Here is a 20,830-nt window from a genome sequence, read left to right on the forward strand (position 1 = left end):
TGCCAGTAGACACTGTGTACTTTACATATCTGCAAAGTAAGGGTCAGCCTAATATGGGGACGCAACCTGTTCCATAGATTAGGTTATATTTTACTAGATCGCCCCTGTTCTTAAGTTTGATCTTTGGAACATGGAGAAGTAGCTGATCACCAGACATCTCTCAACAAAGTTTAGAAACATTAAAGCCATTCAGCCTTTAATGTCTTCAAATTACAATAAGACTTAATGAGTTGCCATCATTTCCTTTCCGGGGCAAGATTTGGGAATCATCAGCGTAGAAGTGGATGAGATGCCATATCTTTTCGGGATTGATCCAAGAAGAACTAAATATAAAAATGAAATGAATCGGACCCAGAATAGAACCTTGTGGTACTCCACATGGGAGCAGTGCAGACGGAGAAGTTGAGCCAATAAGACTGACCCAAAAAAACCCTTCTCTCTAACAAGTATGATCTACTTGAAAAGCTGTATTTAATGAGTTTATATATCTAATTATCAAAATTTGTCTAAGTGGCCAATATTTGCCCATTATATTGCTATGTGTCGCTATATATCCACAACCTTATATATTTAATATTTGGTTATGACGACAAATCACTTACTAGGTTTATCTTGAACTTTGCTCTAAAGTCTTAGTGAAAGCTTGGTGTGTTTTTATAAATAATTAAATAAAGAGCTATCCAACATGCACCACAGTAATGATTCTGAATTTCAACAATTATGAAAAAAAAAGAAGCTGAAAATTACTTTTACTTTGAGTGCTCGAGTAATAAAGCACTATATAAGAACCAGTCCATTTACTATCATTTTATTATGTTATGAATCAAATGTACATCTTTCCTTTAAAGCGGCTTGATTGCTTAGCACAAACACATGAGAGCCAAGCAATCTGAGGTTTTAGTCATACATCAGAACTACCAAAACCATGCATGTCTGATATCACTCTTTAGCCCTATGTGCACCCATCATGTCCCACAGTAAGGGTAGACATTGTGGCTGGTGGTTGCCCTTACAAAACTGGCTTTGTGGTCAATAACACCGTCTATTCAGCTATTCCGTGCCCAATTCACAACCAGAAATAAAAAAAAAAAAAGTAAGAAAGAAAGAAAAAGAAAAAATCCACCATAAAAAAAACCCCACAAGTGGCAAAATAAATGGATATGAGCTTTGGTTGACATACTTTTATTTTTTCTGTCCTAAGCTCTATGGCCATTTCCATCACAAAAGATACAGTATATGAACCAGTGCAAATAAAGAAAGAATGTACTTAATATACAGTATATGTATTAACTGAAAGAAGCAAAACTAAAGACCAGTTGTGGTGCAATATTATATGTTGGGTGCTTCAAATTATTTTCAACAAATCTTTAAATGTATTTTGAAAAACAAATTCTGAAACCAACATGCAGCAAGTGGTGCAAATGAAAAGTAGGCTGAACATTTTGAACACAACTGATTATTGATCAACATTCTTCTTTAATGTTGTAACATTATTCACATGCTGAAGTTATCACTAACCAAAACCTTGTCTTGCCAGGAACCAAAGCCCTTCTGCAACAGGTACGCCCGCAGTACATTCTTGGCTTCCTGGTATGGCTTCGCCATCATCTTCAGTGACCCAAAAAAATATATAGTATGAATAACAACTTGGGGTTCTTTTTAAAACAAAATTTCAGCAAGTCAGGAAACGGTCATTTAAAAAAAGCAGAACATATAATAAGCTTGTGTGGTGGTTATTTTAACATGAGTTTAACAGCATTTGCTTTCAGTTGGATCAGTGTACAGAAGTTTACATTAATGCTAAAATAAAGTTTCAGATTACGCAGAAGGTGCTGATTTTACCTTTGCTTCTCTGTAGGTACTTGTGGCCAGCAGGTCCGTCCTCTGAGCCTCTTTGGCCACCAACCTGAAGCGGTGCATCATCGCTGCTTTGCACAGACGGCTCGCTAGGGCAGATCCACTCTTAAAGGGAGAGCTACACACCAAATAAATAAATAAGTAATCAGTATGAAACTCTAGTTATGAAATTCTAACACAGCCTGAAAGACTGCAGATGTACAAAATGCTTACAAAGTTGTGTCAAAATGATACTGCCTATAGTTCTCAATTTATCTGGTAACCTGTTAATTACATTTCCAAGCGGTCTAGTAAAAACCTTAAAATAATCGATGACCTTTCCATTAGTCATTTCTCGTATATTATTTAGGGTATACACCACCAGTCAAAGGTTTGGACACACGTTCTCCTTTAATGGTTTTTCTTTATTTTCATGACTATTTACATTGTAGATTCTCACTGAAGGCATTAAAACTACAACTGAACACTGAAAGAATAAAGTTGTGGTATATCAGTGGTTACAAATACCATTATTACTTTAGGATTAGTTTAACACAAAGTTAGGGTTGACCCGGGACCATTGCTGTGAGGCACAGAGCGCAGCATAAAGGACCTCTCACAGTGGACGCAGCATGCGCTGCTAATTCTAACTGCTAACTAAGAGCGAAGGATCCAGAATTTGTTGCGCTGGCTGCTGAGCTCTGTGGGTTTTTGCGGCACATCTACGTGTACTAGATGCACCTGCTCCTTGTCGTTTCTATCTCTGACTTTATCTCCTCTACAGTATTCTGACTGGCTGCATCACCACCTGTTACGGCAGCTGTAATGCTCTGGACCGCAAAGCTCTGGAGAGGGTGGTGAGATCAGCACAGCGCATCACCAGGACTGAACTGCCAGCCATGCAGGATCTCTACCGACAGCATGGCATGAGGAAGATGCAGCAAATCCTCTCCGATCCCAGCCACAGACTTTTCACACTCCTGCCGTCTGGCAGGCGGTTCAGGAGCATCCAGAACCACACTACCAGAAACAGAGACAGTTTCTACCCACAAGCCATCAGACTTTTGAATTGCTGACAGGGTTAATTTGTGTACTTTCAAAAGAAAGTACATAAATTAACCCTGACAAGGCAAACTTGCAAAGTGAAAACTATTTCAGGTGACCACATCATGAAGCTCATTGAGAGAAGGCCAAGGGTTTGCAGCACTGGCAACAAAGCAAAGGGTGGCTACTTTTTCAATTCAATTCAATTTTATTTATATAGCGCCAAATCACAACAAAAGTCGCCTCAAGGCGCTTTATATTGTACAATAGATCACACAATAATAAATACAGAGAAAACCCCAACAATCATATCATATGACCCCCTATGAGCAAGCACTTTGGCGACAGTGGGAAGGAAAAACTCCCTTTTAACAGGAAGAAACCTTTCAGTAATCTAAAACATAAGATATACAGAGTTATTCATGATTTCTTTCTGTACTACATAATTCCATATATCTTGCTTCATATATTTGATGTCTACATCTACAATCTAGAAAGTAGCACAAATGAATAAAAACCATTAAATGAGAAGGTGTGTCCAAACTTTTGACTGGTAGTGTATTATTTTAAGATAGTTATACTTTTAAAATGAAGTAAGATAAAGCATATCTAAATAAGTATTAAACCCCAAAACCCCTCAATTCTCCAAACTTCCTATACAGTGATTCTTACTCCTCTATGGTCTTGCCCTCCAGACCATCCACAACCTCCAGGGAGCTGTCTCCCTCGCTCCAGTTGATACCGTAGGTCAGCTGGTTACCGCCTGCACGGCTGGAAGCCACAGATGGCACCAGGCTAATGTGAGGCCTCATCATGCAATAGAACATGGGCAGGTTGGAGGTGATGCCCTCTACACGCTGGCTGACAGACATCTCCATGCCACGAATTTCACTACAGTCAGAGTCACCTGCAAGGTTGATTTAAAGTTACAAGACACAGAATCATATATAGTTTCCTTCAGTTTCTGGTATCATTTTTTTATGACTAATCTTGCTGCAACTTGCAATTGTGAAGGTGTTTGACTTTGTTTGCTGCAAATATAGAGTACAACTCATTTTGGAGTTTCCCCATCCCTTACAGACTGAATCAATGTGGTCAAAGTCATTATAATTATGAAAAAGGAGAGGAAGGAAGAAAATTATTACTTTACCTTTGTAAAAATAACTTGGAAACTTGAGGATACACTACTGTGACATAATGATATATTGTCAAAAGGAGATTATTTTAAAGTTGGGGAATTTGTCAACTGTTTTTCACCTGCCTAAAAGCAGGTGCATACATTGAACATCTTATGTACGGTTACACAAAGTTACAGAAGGAATTTTAAGAAATGTAGAGCCATCAGTTTGTTTCTTTGCCAGATATTTTTAAATGACAGTAGGTACTACACTAAGATCTATCTTGGAAAAACAACCTGACCTATCTTTTTATGATGTGAAGTACACCCTAATAGACTCCTCCAAGCCCTAAAATGAAATAAAATGAAATGAATCTTTAAGATGCTTGCTCTATTCCATTTTTAAATTGGGACTGTGTGGGAGACTAGTGCTTTGTAAAAACACTGTGAAATAACAAAAGCACAGGAACTGTGTTCATATCACTATTACCAGCACAAATGAAGACGTCTAGCATTCACCCAGACTGTCTAACCCAATACCAACGTGGAGTGTTTCTACTGGTGTATTTGGACTTGGTGGTGATGCACTTTTGAATAATGATTTTTAAAAAAAGTAAGAAAACAAAAAAAAACAGGGTCTCTCATTACTACCTCGTCAGATTTTGGAAAAGGTAACAAACACAGGGTGATTCCCAACTACCCTTAAGGAGCATGACTGATTTTATTACTTGCCTATGAGGATGCTGTGGACATAGATGGGCTCGATAAAGTGGCTAAGCAAGGCTCCCTGGTATCCAAGGACCTGCCACTGAGTGATCTTGTCTGTTGTGGACATGCTGACAACTTTGGAGTTAGAGTGATCAAGGAGTGACGAGAAAACCGAGAACACCTTTAAAAGAAAGTATTTATACGTATGCATCAACACACATACAGGTGAATCATTTAGGTGTTCAGCACATAAAAGAAATTAAACAACACCTTGCCCTCCACAGACAGGTGTAGGCTGATCTCGTTGTTAACTTGCCATGCTGACATGGAGAGTGGGTTCAGGCGCCTGCAAATTAAGCAGAAAGGTGAGAAAAATATTTCTGACCTTGAATAATATCTTTAGAGATACTATTTAGAGATATATCTTCAGAGATATTATTCAAACTTCAATAACCCAAACTGCTTAAACTGAAGTTCTAATTAGTTTAACTCTTAACCAATATCACTAACAGATAGCTGACATCAGGTTCTTCATGGGCCACGTTTCAGCCACATTCCAAAAACCAATGCAAGCTGCACACCCACACTCTAGTAATATCTTGGGTGCCTTTTGTTATGCCAACCTATGCTTCCTAGTGTCGTCTCTTCTCTCTCAACTAGGAAGTCATTCATCCTCACTATATATGAAGGAGATTCCGATTTCTTACTTCCACAAAAAAAAAGAAAAAGAAAAATGGCACTTAAAATGAGGTAAATTGTTGTGACTTGAAGACATCCGTTTATCTCACAAGTAACTAATATCCGGTCTTTAAGTCTGACGTCATTAGCCGTGCGTGGGCCCAAACTCCGCTGCAGGTCCCTAAGTCACACGATCACTGTGGCATCACTGAGAGTTAAAAACTGTCTAAATCCTTTCATCTGTAATAAAATGATCAACAATGCTGCTCTACCAGGTATAACAATTAAGTTTAACATCCAGGCATCCATGAAAACCAAATTTATGAAATTTAACGGAGTTAGAAGTTAGCAGGAAGTTAGCTCGCTAGTTTCCATCTAAATATAATATATCATGTTCTGACTGAGGGATTTCTGAAACAAATTAAGACATACAGCTCTGCTATCATTTCCGACGTAAAAGAAGACAGGAATGTAAACAGCAGTGACATTTGTACAGTTACTGAAGTTTGCCTAGCTGGTATTTAATGATGTGCTACATGATCACTAGCGACACAGCTATGGTAGCATAACATAAACAGTGAAGCTGGAGGTTGAATGCTAACTTTTTTACCACTCAATAAAAGTTAATGTGATGGTTCCCAAAGGCTCCGGACAAATGCAATCGCATGTCAGGATGCTGTAAACGGATCGAACTGCAGTGAACAACTGAGAACAACTGAGATAATCCATCCGTAATATGAGGTTAGTTATTAATATACTGCTGCATGGGCTGGGCTGTAGTTACATCGTAAGGTTTTATAAACTGAGCTTTAAAATGATTAGCGGTAATAAAAACCGAGATAGGCCGACAGTGATCACCGACTGTTTTTAGGGGCTTGTTGAGATTAAATAGAAAAAGATACAAAGCATTAAAACATGTAAAAAACACAAAAGCCTTATTAAACGCGGAGTAGTTTGGGCCCAGAAGCAGAATTCTTCACGTCATCACTTAAAGACTAGATTGTTTAAAACTGATTTTTCATTATATGATATGAAATCAAGGTATGTCAGCTTCACATTTCTCTCTTTTATCATTTTGCCAGTGTAAACTAAGAAGCAAGAATGAGAGTGAGTGAGGAAAGTGAGAAGACATGTTACCATAATGAAAAGCACCCCCGATCTTGAAATTTGCTTTGCTCATCTTTGTTTGGCGTTTTGGTGGGTGGAGAGGCATAAACATGTGGGAGGTTCAATCGAATGTGGTAACACGAAGTGAGTTTCAGGTATTTTAGTGGAAAATGTGTGCTAGACTTTGAGCTAAGCATACATGTCTCAGAGCTGTACTGCTTTTGCTGCATCAATCTGCTGCCAACTGCACTGTCAATAGCATAAAGTGATAAAAAAAAACTGGGATATGATCATCATCCAACCTCATACAGATGCATGTTAATGTGCTTTAATTAGAAACACTCAGTCAACTATTAAAGTTTATGCCTTTTTTAGTATTTTCTGCTCAGCACTGTTGAAGAAATAGATCCAAGTCTTGTTTTCTGACAGTTTACCGGGACAGTGCACGTGCACGTAAAGATTCTGGTATTCGGGGGTTTTAAAAACCCAGAACCACAGACCACCTACATTTATGAAAAAGCACAAGAGGATGGTAGGGGAGTACAATCGGTGAGGATATGTTTACAGCAAGCGCACTACCCACTAACATTTGTCTCCATTCATCCACATTACAGAAAAACAAATGGTAATACATCAAGAAGCGATAAATTTAGGGTGACAAGAGCAAAAACTTGATTTGACGTGATTGGTTTTTTTTTTTAACCTCTTTTAATATAATTTTCACCCGTGGACTGATCAAACTGTATTATTACTCTATAACCATTTAAGACAGAGGTCTCCAACTCCAGGCCTCAAGAGAGGGTGTCCTGGAGTATTTAAATATGTCCTTAATCCAACACAGCTGATTTAAATGGCTAAATTACCTTCTCAACATGTCTTGAAGTTCTCCAGGGGCCTGGTAATAAACTAATCATTTGATTCAGGTGTATAGACCCAGCATGATATCTAAAACCTACAGAACACCAGTCCTTGAGGCCTGGAGTTGGACACCTCCGATTTAAGATTTATAAAAATCAGCTCTTGGCTGGAGTTTTCAGAAATGGTTCATGTGAACAGATTCTTATGTACATCATCAAAACAATGCTATATATAATAACCTTTATTTTTTTTTAGTCATGTTTCAAAACTAAACTCTGCCTCCTAAGTATAACAAATCTTTTAGTATGAGATTTTCATACAGCCATTAGACTTGGGCCTTATATGTTCCTACTTCAGTCTATTAAATCACTGCTATTATGAGAACCAGGTTAAATATGACATAACTGCAGCCTCTGGCTGGAAAAGCACTGCACCTGACACAGTGTCATTATGTATTGCTCTATTTCCTATATTAAACTGAGTATGAGTAAATTCCTAAACTGAGTGAGATGAGTAAGCCAATATTAAACCATTTCAGGTTCATGCTGTGCATTTCAGTCATTACTACAATGATGTTATAAGATGGGTAAGAAGCAAAAATATCTGCTACAATGTAGGTAACATATTTTTGTTCACCTGTTTTCAAAAGCGAGAGAGAAGAGGCGTTAAAGGAAATGAACTTCTATGGGGTGAAGCTGATAAGCACTCACAGTTTGGAAGGGATCTGAGCAGCACCCTTTGGCAGTTGGTTGACATAGAGGTGAAGAGTTACACCACTCTTCAGGCTGAGGAAGCTGCTGCTGCTGCTTTGCTGGAAGATTGACTTCTCAGTGAGACTTGCATTTTTGCTGAAAAACATCAGCAGGTGCCGGTACAGGAACCTGCCAACAAGGAGATATTACTTATTCTGTGCAAAGTGGTCATAGATCTATGTAGTAACATTTTTTAAAAGTGAAAATCTGCAATATCACTAAATCTTGAAGTAAAAGCTACTATACTGGCCCATTCGAGCACAATGTGAGGTTTGCTGCAGTTAACTTACTTTAAGGTCTCCAAAAGACAAAGAAATACACAAGCATCTTAACATTTAATCAGGAATTAAAGCCAGCCATTGTCAGACACATTTGCACATTACCACATTATCAGAAAAGCTCCTAAAGTAAAGTCTAGGAATACAAACCATTACTTGATTCATATGAAAGATACACTTTAAACTCTTTACTCTTTAAAGAAAGCATGATTATATCCATGCAAGTTGCAAAAAAACAAACAAAACGTGTCTGAATGAGAAACATATTCATAAGTAATTGAAGAAAACATTAATCTCCAACATATCATATTTGGGCCTTTATTTCTACAGGATGTAACAACCCCTTTATATTACACCCCCAGTTACAGTTATCATTATGCTCTTTATACATGATATAGTCATTATGCTCGATATATTTAGACATAACTATTTCAAATTAAAAGTCTACTAGAATTTTAGTGGACAAAACTAGAGATGGACCGATCCGATATTACGTATCGGTCCTATACTGACGTAAATTACTGGATCGGATATCGGAGAGAAATAAAAAATGTAATCCGACCCATTAAATATCAAAAAAGCACCTCACAAAACTTGCGACACGGCATAACTCGGCTCATAACCGTAGCAGTCGCAGCAGTGTGCTCACGTGATAGAGCGGCTGTGTGTATTTGTAGCCTCGCAACCAAACCAGCATTTCATCTCCGAGGAAGTGATCCCAGAGAGAAGTAAAGCAAGTGTGTAAGTTCATCTCTGAATGTTTGTAAAGCATTCGCGCGTTAAGCTTAACAACCAATATATGGAGCGACTGCCTCTTCTCTCTCCCTCCCTCTCCTGCTGCTACTTCAATCATGAAACTGATCAATGATCAGCTGATCGGCTTTTCTGTCGCGAGTCCGTCTCACTGTTTGTTTTTGGCCCTCTTTGCACCAGAAAGAGGAAACCAGCGGCTGAAGAACAGCAGCACGTTTAACCTTGATAAGCTGTTGTTAGAATTTATTTAATATTACTTTCTAGACCAGGATCCTTTTCTACGTAGCTGATGGCTGGTAACTGTGCAGGGGCGGATCTAGCAAAGTTTAGCCAGGGGGGCCGATAGGGCATTAACAGGGAAAAGGAGGGCACAAAGACATACTTTTCTTTATTATTCTCATTTAAAATGTCTAGCTTTTAATAAATAATTATCTGAATCTTACACCCAAAGTTTTAATCTGATGTAAAATGTATAGAAGTCCATTACTGTATATAGTAACTGTTAAGTCTAATATACCCTAGTAAGCTATAGTACTTTTTCCTTTGGGAAAGTACCATCTGTGCAGTCTGCAATTCTATAGAAAGATGTTGAATCTATTTAATTATTCTTGAAAAATAATTGATTTCTGTGCATTTTTTTTTTTTTTTCACGCTGCATCAAATTAAAGTTGATTACGTCGATTAAGCATCATGAGGTGGGGGTTGGGGGGTGGTTCCCTATTTTTTTTGCTGGTAGTTTGCAACCCTATTAGTTAGGTTGCTTAATATTTCTGCTAAGTACTCTTTAAAAATACCAGAATAGGAAGGATGGAGTAGGTTTAAGTTTATTAGATTGATCAGTATTGCTGAACTATGAAATATTTTGGGTGCAGTGTAATTTTTTTTTTTTTTTTTTTTTAAACATACAGGTATAACAGAATAGCTTTAGTGTTGTTGTTTATTTAAACTTGAGTATGAACTTACACAAAATGCGGCAAGATATTAAAAAAACTGTTTTATTGATTAAAAAACACTATATCGGATTCATATCGATATCGGCCGATATCCAAATTTATGATATCGGTATCGGACATAAAAAAGTGGTATCGTGCCATCTCTAGACAAAACATATTAACTGAAAACATTTGCAATCAGCCTATACCAAAGTAGGTCAGGACACACAAATAAAACCTTAAAAAAAAAGTAATGATTATACTATGATTGTATTAATGAACATGATGATTAATGACCTTCCATGAATCGCTACCTTATCGTGGTGGAGCCCATGGGATCCCTGGGGCACAAAGTCCCAGGGATCCCAGGGGCTATGTTGTCAGGGCTATGTTATCTTACCTACCAGGGGGTCTCCCATGGCAAATTGGTCCTGGGTGAGGGACCAGACAAAGAGTGATTCAAAAACCCCTAGGAGGAGAAGACCCAGGGAAGAGTTTACTCGGGGTTACAGGGGCCCCACCCTGAAGCCAGACCTGGGGAGGGTGCCCGAGGGTGAGCAACTGGTGGCCGGGCCTTAGACCATGGGGCCAGGCTGGGCACAGCCTGAAAAAGGGACATGGACCTACCTTCCTGTAGGCCCACCACTTGCAGTAGGCGCTGTAGGGGTGGATGTCCAAAACTAGCGACTAGGACATGGAAATTAGCGGGTGACTGGCCTCTCCCTTAGAGGAGTTCGGCCATCCAGGAGGGGCTCAGAGTAGAGCCGCTACTCCTCCACATAAAAAGGACCCAGTTGAAGAGGTTAAATTGGCTCCAAGGAACGCTTGGTGTTCCTCCAGACAAGAATGAGGAGGTGGGTGGGGAGAAGGAGGTCTGGGCTTCTCTGCTTAGGTTGCAGCCTGCGACCCGGCCTCAGACAAGTGGAAGAAGACGGACGGACGGACGGATTGATTAATGAACATCATCTACAATCTACACGCACATTGTAAGTTGGGGACCAAAACTGTAGTCTGGATTTGCTGGCTGAACAGTATAAGCTAGTATAAGCTTTGGGCTTTGTTTTTTTAAATAAATGGTAAATGGCCTGTATTTATATAGCGCTTTTCTAGTCCCTAAGGGCCCCAAAGCGCTTTACATATCCAGTCATTCACCCATTCACACACACATTCACACACTGGTGATGGCAAGCTACGTTGTAGCCACAGCCACCCTGGGGCGCACTGACAGAGGCGAGGTTGCCGGACACTGGCGCCACCGGGCACTCTGACCACCACCAGTAGGCAACGGGTGAAGTGTCTTGCCCAAGGACACAACGACCGAGACTGTCCGAGCCGGGGCTCGAACCGGTAACCTTCCGATTACAAGGCGAACGCCCAACTCTTGAGCCACGATCGCCCCATAAATAAGCTTAGAAACAGCAAAAAAGTGGTAAGACAAGTGAAGTGAGCTAAGAGATTAGCTCAGGTATTATTTACTTGCATTTGTGTTTAAATAACCATCATTGATAAATTGTAAATGGTAAATGGACTGGCTCTTATATAGCGCTTTTCTACTCTGAGCTCTCAAAGTGCTTTATACATTACGACATTTTAAGAACACGAGACATACGTATACATGTATCCACTTAAACTGCTGTGTTGTACTGAGGTTAGGATGAATCATCATTGGTTTAGTATGCTCCATTAGCCAAACAATTACCGTTAGAGGTCTATTTATATCTACAAAAACCACAAGGTAAATGAAAAATGTGTTTAGCCAGAGTCTATAGCTGTCAAATATTAGACTCAGAGAAACAGTGTGCAAAATAATTATTGGATTAAAACAATCAATTACCACTGTTGAGAAAATGTTACAAATTATGATATTGATAATGTTGGCATCACTCAGCCACGACATAATATCATGAGTAATGAGTGATTATATTATATTATATTATATTGTAATGCATATAATATAACATTACAACATATAACTAATGGGTATTTTATAAATCAGGTTTCAAATTTGCATGGAAAAAAATACTGCTTTCATTTTTCCATCATGGTATAAAGTGGAGAAAACCATTTGCTATAACGTGACATGACACATAAAAAAATATGGGTCATGGTTGCAACAAACCTCATAAGAGATCTTCTTGCTGTGACGACTGCGTGTGAATCATGCACAATCCTCCCGTTCGATGAGATACTCTCTTTTGTATTAAAATTACCGGTCCCAAGAGCAACCACTTCATACTCATTGGCTAGAGAAAGACAAAGTGTGAACAGTGGTAAATACAACATATTTACCTGCTAGTCACTCAACATATCATTCTATAACAATTCAAGTTATTATAAGAGGGCCTATACAAGGATAAGTAGATATAAGCACTTTACTCATGTCTGTAGCAGTTTCCTTAACATAAGTATTGTTGCTCTATCTATAGCTACAGTTTTTCAGAGCCCTTACACTCCAACATGTCTTTGCACAGTTGTTAGACAATTTTCATCATCCTCCACCGAATGCCTTGTTACATTCTCCATTTGCATTAGTTTCACGTGTCATACTCACGTCATTGGTACATAACTTTCGGTGACTAAAATCTGTATCCATGAGAGAATTTTGTTAGACTCACCATTAAATAAGGAATTAAATTTTTTAAAAAGTGCTCCAGGCCTGCCAAAAACCACTCACTGAGCAGGTTTTTCTTTTCCAATTGATTGTTAAAGTTGTTCAACTGGATTTTGAGGTATGTTTTGGGTTACTGCCGCGTTATAAAAACAGTCATTGGCTGTCACACAGCACTAAAGCATAACATGACATGACCAGACCTAAACCAATCAGCTGAAAATTTCAGTTTGAAGGGGAGAGTAAAGACAGCAGTATTAATTGAAGCAAACACTGCATTTTTTTTTTTTCTTCACACATACAGCTGTTATTTACTGTACATCTCATCTGCATAAAGTACCTGTTTCCAAAGGACTCTGACAGAAGATATCTCTTTGCCTACTTTACACACTGGAATTCTTTCAAAAGGTATTTTGGCTTTTACTCTGTCATCTTAAAGAAGAAATTCCAAGTTGGATAATTTTGATAATTTCCATGCTCTTACATATCATTTAGCTCTTCTTTAAAGTCCTCGGTCTGAGGAGCTTGAGATAATTAAGAATTTATCAGTACCCAATAAATGCTATCAGCTGACAACTGTTCAAAAGTTAAATGAACTATATTTGTCTTCCCACTAAAGAAAAAAAAACATTTCCATACAATAAACTACATGTTTTATCCCCGATCCCTACAAAATCCTATCATCCCCTGAAGAGATTCTTCAAGAAATACTGTTTTTGTCTAACCTGTCAAGTTCTTTTTTCTCTAGGATGATGTCAGGAAGTGTCTTTGGCTCTGAAATTTGTACACTATACAGCAAATCAAAACTATTGAATTTCAATGAATTGTTTTTGTGCAAAATCCAGCAGTTAAACCTAAACTATACTAAAAGTACTGTTGTACTATAATCTTAGAGATTAGATAACAGCAGTTGCTTATACGACTTGACACTGCAAGGAACAAAAAAACCCCTGTTGTCACTATATTTAAGATGAAGATTTAAATCAAGCATTCTAAAATCTTTTTTCCACCAAAAGACTGGTGTCCATCTATCGTTCTTACTTTGAGGTCTCACTTACAAGTCTGAAGAATGAATGCTGCCGTGGTGCCTGCACATCCGGAGAACTCTGGGTGACTATTCATCAGTTTCGTGAGCTGATCCCTGACAGCATGTGGAATCTGAAGATTGACAAATGCCTTCCTTTCTGTACAACAGGTGAGATAAAGAAAATGACAGGTTTCAACTGATTCAGTTGTCAGTTCATCGTTTGTCCATGTAGTGTCAGTGCAAACAACAGCCATCTCAAGGCTCTTCATATTTTAACATATAAGCTCTAAAATGTTAGATACTGCCCGAGCAACCACTTGATAACAAAGGGAAGAAAGAACTCCCTTTAACAGGAAGAGACCTCTAACAGGACACGGCTCAGCAAAGAGCATAAACTGACTCCAAACAACAAACAGGACAAAACACAAACTATGAGAGAAAGGAAAAAAGTTAATAAAATGCAACAGTGACATACATATAAGTGCACTGAGTACTTATCCACCAGTAGCCTGAACTTTTAGCAGCTTAATGAATACAAACACAGTCTTTTCAAGCCATCATCATATCAGTGAGAGGTTCTCTGACTATAAGATGGACTAGCTTGGTAAGCTGATTAAAACCCATCTGTTTCAGCTCAGCTAACACAAGGACAGACATACAAAATCTTTTCCACTTCATTCAATAACGCCTGTATTCAATTGTTAGATTTTTACTTAAGTTCATTATTATATCCAGATTTATATTAATAAAAACTCTTTTTTAAAGATACCTTTTCCATTTTTATTTAGATGTACTAATTTTTGTTTGTACATTTTGACTTACTGAGCTATTTTGCCTTGTCATTTTGTATTTTCTTTGTCGACCTATGATATTTTGTCATTGGTCGTGTTTACTACTTTGACACACTAATTTCCCTACTTTGGTAGTAAAAAAAAAGAAAAAAAGAAAAAGTATAGCTTATCTAATCTCATCGTATGCAAGGCTAGCTCAGGGTTGTGTGCCCCAGAGCTAGCCTGACTATTAGCCTCTTCTTTTTCCTTTAGCTTTCTTAAGCTTATTTTTCCATTTTCAATTTAAATGTACTCCTTCTGTATAATATTTAACTCACGAAGCTATTGCATGTCTTTATTGACCTATGATATTTTATTTCAGCTATCTTGTCACAGGTTGTGTTTACTTTTATGGCTGTTGTCACAGTAATTTCCTTACTTTGTTGATAAATAAAGTAGAGGTTATCTATTCAGATCTTGACGGATCGTTCAGGGACAGATGTTCCAGCTCTGACGATTAGTGTTATCAAAAGGGAAACATGAAGTAATTGTGAAAGTAGACAGTGTGTTTGTCTCCCAAACCGAAACCAAGGACTTGTTCAAAAGGACCTGCTCTCATTACAAAGAACGTAAATAACCAAGATATGACTAGATAAGTAAAATGAATCATATGACCAAATTTGTCTCTGACCTTCAAAATAAACATTGCTGTTGTGTTAGCACACAAAATCTGTAAGGCAGGAAGGATATCGCATAAATGGACTGACTTTATCCATCCATCCATGCATCAGCAGGGTACACCCAATCCAGCTCGCCAGCCTATTGCAGGGCTCACACAGAGGCAGAAAACCATACACAAACACAATCACACACTAAGTCCAATTAAGAATTGCCAGTTAAACTAACACACACGTCTTTGGACTGTGGGAAGAATCAGAGCACCCAGAGAGAACCCCAAACATGGGGAGAACATGTAAACTCTACATAGAAAGGCCCCAGCTGGCCGGACGATTGCTTACCACCACTGCCCTGACTATATCTATACCTATCCTAAGTCATAATGTATATCCCTAACTCTATCCAACATAATCATCCTTAGCCAACACTTAGCCAGACCAATGTGATGGGAATGCCAAAGGCAAAAAAAGGTTATTGCACTTTTAAAAATAAAATGGCAGCTGTCTCAAATCAACAATAAAATATGGTCTGTGTGCCATGTATACAGATGTGTTCAAAATATTACTGTTAGTGTCATTTACTACAAAATATGCAAGCAGAGAGGTAGTAACAAGTCAGTCAAAGAATATAAAATCCAGAATTACCGAGCATGGCTCTACGAGCATGGATATCAGAAATGGCGGGCTCCTCTTTTACTGGCAGGGGTGCAGGGACATCCAAAGCTAAAGCAGGCAAAGAAGTGAATGAAATGTAAAATGTTTAAATGTGCATTTTTAATGTTGCCAAATTAATTGTCAAAAATCGGTGGTAAGAGGGGCTTGAAGAACATCTGAAATACAGTCTTACATTTACTTAATTTACAATTTAAAAAAATCTAAATGTAGCAAAAAGCTGTGTTAAATGGTATATCCAATATTAACAACAACAATGACAACAACCAACATCAGAAATACTGTAAAAAAGTAATATGTGCATCTCAGAGTCTGCAGAACAAACACTTCATTTTCATACTAACATGATGCTTCAGGAAGTGCAGATTTCAGACTCTCCAGGGTGGGCAGCAGATCCTGAAAAGCGAGCTCCGCTGCATTCAGACGAGCCTCCTTCTTTGTTACCCCTATACCAGTCTTGTACTGCACTCCATTGATCACAGCACAAAAGGCAAAATAAAGCCCCGTAGTATTGGCTAATAAAAAAAAAGGAAATAATTATGAATTTTACTACAATCATACCCCAACATCTGGCTGACATGTTCTCTGTCAGCCACTGTGCATAACAATAAGTCATAATTTGTGATGAGCCTTCAGTTTGTATCCAGTCTGAAATGACAGCCTCTAATGACTTGACTGACTGGCACAATACCTTAATTTTTTGAACAACCGTTTTTTTTCTTCCTTTTTATAAAGGGGTGAATAACAAAAGGTAAAAAGATTCTAGCACAGGCCTGATCTCGTGATTGAATTATAAATAAAAAATAAACTGCATAAATAAACTGCATTATTCTAATGTATTTCCAGTTCACTTGTTACTTGAAAGACCTTAAAACATTGTTTTAAGGTCTATATAATGATAGAATACATAGCTGTATTCTATCATTATAAACCACACCATGTGGTATGTTGGGTCTAAACTCAGACCCCGCTGTATCCAGGACTTATTCCCATGAAAGAAAAACAAGGCAACAGTGTTCGATCGATTACTTGCGCAAGGGAGGCCCTTGGTCAAGAACCAGCTCTTGGAGCTCACGCTCCTAACCTGTCTCCAGCCCAAAGTCCTTCAAAGAGCAGCTTCCCTCGCAGCTATTTATTGACAAACTGTTACAGTTCACACAATAGTTTACAACACGTACCTCCCCTCTTAACCCCCCTTGGTTACAAAGACGAGGCACTGTATGTATATATGTGTGTGTGTGTGTGTGTGTGTGTGTTTGAGAGAGAGAGACCTCCTGCTGGGCAGGAAGCTTACATCAAACAGACCTTCCAGATAGGATGTGTCTGTAATCAAACCTACAGCCCCTCACCCAAAAACTCAAGAATCTGGGGAGGGGGACTGTGGAACTGCTTTCATCCCACAGTTAAACAATGTAGAGATGGCAAGCATAAAAATGACAAATATTAACAATTCACTCTAACATGGTATTGTAAAGTTGTCTGAATAGAGTATGTGAAGACATCTTCATAGATGTTGTTAAAGCTTTGCTTTTAGATGTGTATTTAAATGTGCACCAGCATGCTCGGAAGATTTACCTGGGGCTACTGTCTCCTTCATTTCCAGATGGAACTGCAAAGTCTGGGCAAGCTGATGGAGCAACGATATAGCATTCGTCTCTCCATTCTTGTATCTTTCAATCAGTATTTTAGGAGAGACTTTTGGTCTTCCATCATGACCTTAGTAGGGAAAACACGAAAAAGCAGATTCAAATTTTAAACCCATATAGATTCTATTTGGAGGCCTGCAACAGAAACCACAACTTAAAGGAGTTGACACAGTGATAATCTGGAGCACTGTGGGAGCTGTATCTGGAGTAGATTAACTTCTCAAACCTACCAGGTTTAAAAGTGCTTTTCACTTGCTGGTCAAAGCCAACATTCATGTTAGATGGTGATCGGGTTGGTCCTGATGTTGGTGGCGAATTCTTCTTGAGCATTTGTTCAATACAAGTTCCTCTGGAACCCCGAAATGATCCACCAGTTGGATACATCCTGCAAAATTTCACCAGTTCTGAAAAGAGGAGAAGACTTAAAGACTTAACTGTTTGACTTAAAGCCATGTCTCATTAACCACATTTATCTGAACAAATAAAGTTTAAAGGGTTCCTTTAAAGCAGGGGTCTCAAACTCATGTCCTCGAGGGCTGGTGTCCTGAAACTGTTCCATGTGTCCATGTTGAAACACACCTAAATACAATTAGTAGGTCAGTAGCAAGACTCTATAGAACTTGACCGCATGGTGAGATGGTAATTCAGCCATTTGATTCATGTTACAGCAGCTCATGAGTGAATGATCATGGTGGAATAAAAGTACTTTTAGAAGTACATTTTTCCAAACACTTACATTGACTTGAGTAGGGTTAGGGGTTGCCAGTTCACCATGGAGTCAAGTTCTATACTCTTGCTAATGACCTACTAATTTTATTCAGGTGTGTTGTGGTGTTCAGGACACCGGCCCTTGAGGACTGGAGTTTGAACACCTGCTTTAAAGGTTTGAAATGCAGAAAGTGCCCAGTCTTTAGGCACTTTGCTACCAGCAGCCTGTTACAAAAGCTCACGGTTTGTTTCTTTTTGTTTTGGTTGAAACTATGGACAATTTCAAAGAGCTGACAACCATACAATAGTTTTACACCTATAAGGTGATTTCCAAAGAGCTATTAACTGAAAACTTGGAATGGCAAACTTGACAATTTTTTGCAAGATGTATACTTTCTTCTGGGAATGAAAAAAAATGCCCAAAATAGACAAGTGGAGGCCAAAAGATGAACTACAGCAGATGTACAGTATCTGAAAATCATGTCCTTAACAAAAAAAAAAAGAAGAAAGAGGAAAAAGTCCAGCAAAAACCTGATACCGACTGTAACTGTCAGTTCCTGGGCCATCTGACCTCAGGAATTCACATGACAAGGTGGCCCCAGGTTTCACAGTGAGCTCACCCAAAACCCTGGCTGATTAGGTCCCACACCCGTTTTCACACCTTGGCTCATGTGATTAGAGGATCACCAGGGGGTCCTTTGTCCCTCTTTGGGGACGTTTCTCCCACAAAACGCTACGTCCAGATGAACAGATTCAACTTTTGGAGACTTTGGGGGGATACTCCCACTGGGTTTAAATCTGGGACTCTCGGCCATTTGACCTTAAAACTGAAGAAGCTTCTCGGATGAGAGGTGAAACGTCTTCAAGCAACTTAAAGAAGTCCAGACGCTTTTCTTTGCAAACTCCTTTGACTACGATGACCTGGATGACTGAGAACCTTCACAGATATCTTACCAAATACAGTTCAGACCGTCCTTATTTTCAGAATGGTGGTACAAACTCTATTTGTTGCCTTAAACACTCTAAAGATATGTATGTTTGCTCATATTTCACTTTAAAAAATATATAGGGCTTTGTAACTTTATGTATTATGTGTTTTAATTTTTGCTGTTTTGTTTCATCTATTGTTCTCAACTTATTTACTGCACAGCACTTTGGTCCTGTGTTGGCTATTTTAAAGTGCTTTATAAATAAAGTTGGATTGGATTGGAAATTTCAATAAATCGCTCCATTCTTTCTTCTTGCAAAATACAACTCAAGTATTTATAGATAGGCCAAGCTTAGGCTAACTGCTAAAATGCAATTTTGCTAATTGCTAACATCTATTTTTTTTTTCTTTAGAAAATAATTTCAGCGCTTAGCTTTAACAATAGAAACAGAACATTCTTTATGTTCAAAAACAAAATAGCTTAACGGTTAAGGCCCTTAACTTGAGGGTCACTGTCGCTTTAATATTTAAGATTTAACTAGCTAGCTAGCGTGCTTTGAAAGAAAAAAAAAGGTCAGTTCTGGACAAAGTCGCTAATCTTTACATCTTCGCTTTAAAACAAACCTAGCCAAGAAAACTCGCTAGGCCCGTTACATTCACCCACCTGATATACTGTGTACATTGAGTTTTGAATTATATATGTAAATGTGACTACAAAAGGGACAAACACGTTTTACCTGTGTTGACAACCTTGGACGTAGTGGTCTTCTACTTCTTCAGTCGAGTTTAACGGCAGCTTGCATCCAAGGACGTGTGAACGTTCTTGCTGGAATGTGGGCGTTGACGGTTGATTGGCTGTGGAAAATGAAGGATGACGTCAGCTGTAAGTTTAGGTGCTACGTTTTTGGGAGGTTTAATACACATTGTAACTTAAGATCGATGTTTGAGGTAACAAAGTGGCACTTAATGGCATTTAATTTGGAAAATAATTTTACTTATTATTATTATTATTATTATTATTATTATCCTGCCAGCAGACACAGCAGTTCATTTTTTGACCTTTGCACCATTTAAACACTCTATGTGAGATCCTGGGCTTTCTGTTGATGCCCAACACGTGGGCTGTGATACCACATTTGTCGGGTTGGCCTAATAGAGCAAAACTATTCCAAACTATTAACTATTCTTCTTCTTCAATTTGAGAGTCTTAACTTTGATTCAGTAAGAGTTTATTATTTTACCCCTTAAAAAAGAAAAGTTTTATTTGGTGCCCTTTGTACTGGACAGCAAGTGTCCATAGTTAAGGAAGCAGAGGGAAGGGGGTGAAGCAGTAAAATTGTGAAAGGTGGAGTCAAACCTGGAGCTGTCAGGAGATGAGGTGGAGAAAGGTCAGACATTAGAAACAGGAACTTTCACCTCCCTTTCACCCATAGGGAAATAACTCACTTCTCTATGGGCCTCATCCAACCCATCACCTGACAGCATTAAGTATGACTCGCCTTCAGAAGATTTCAGTAAAATCCTGAAATCCTGTCTGTTCCACTGAGCCCTCTGACAGGTAATCAGTGGTCATGGTTGGTGCCATGGGTGATGTGACCTAACAACACAGGATTAGTTGACAGTTAGTTGTAATCAGTGGTGTATCACAGACAGACTTAACTATGAGAAGTTATTTGCTAAAGTGTTGTTTCCTTCATCTAACTCTTTTAATATTCATGAAATAAAAACTAT

At 38.5% G+C, this 20,830-nt stretch overlaps 1 protein-coding gene across 1 annotated transcript; it reads right to left on the minus strand.

The window, feature by feature from the left end:
* Positions 1–792: 792 nt before the first annotated feature.
* Positions 793–19,969, minus strand: adad1 (adenosine deaminase domain containing 1 (testis-specific)). The gene is made up of 13 exons (XM_005467216.3): positions 19,850–19,969; positions 17,694–17,867; positions 17,393–17,533; positions 16,162–16,332; positions 15,791–15,868; positions 13,730–13,855; positions 12,183–12,306; positions 8,059–8,229; positions 4,976–5,051; positions 4,730–4,886; positions 3,553–3,787; positions 1,843–1,975; positions 793–1,608 (listed from the first exon to the last, which is right to left on the minus strand). Exons 2-13 carry the CDS (start codon positions 17,845–17,847, stop codon positions 1,495–1,497), a joined length of 1,680 nt encoding a protein of 559 aa, XP_005467273.1. The 5' UTR covers positions 17,848–17,867; positions 19,850–19,969; the 3' UTR covers positions 793–1,494.
* Between the last annotated feature and the right edge of the window lie 861 nt (positions 19,970–20,830).

This window comes from Oreochromis niloticus, linkage group LG2 (assembly GCF_001858045.2).
Source record: "Oreochromis niloticus isolate F11D_XX linkage group LG2, O_niloticus_UMD_NMBU, whole genome shotgun sequence".
Classification (NCBI taxonomy): Eukaryota; Metazoa; Chordata; class Actinopteri; order Cichliformes; family Cichlidae; genus Oreochromis; species Oreochromis niloticus.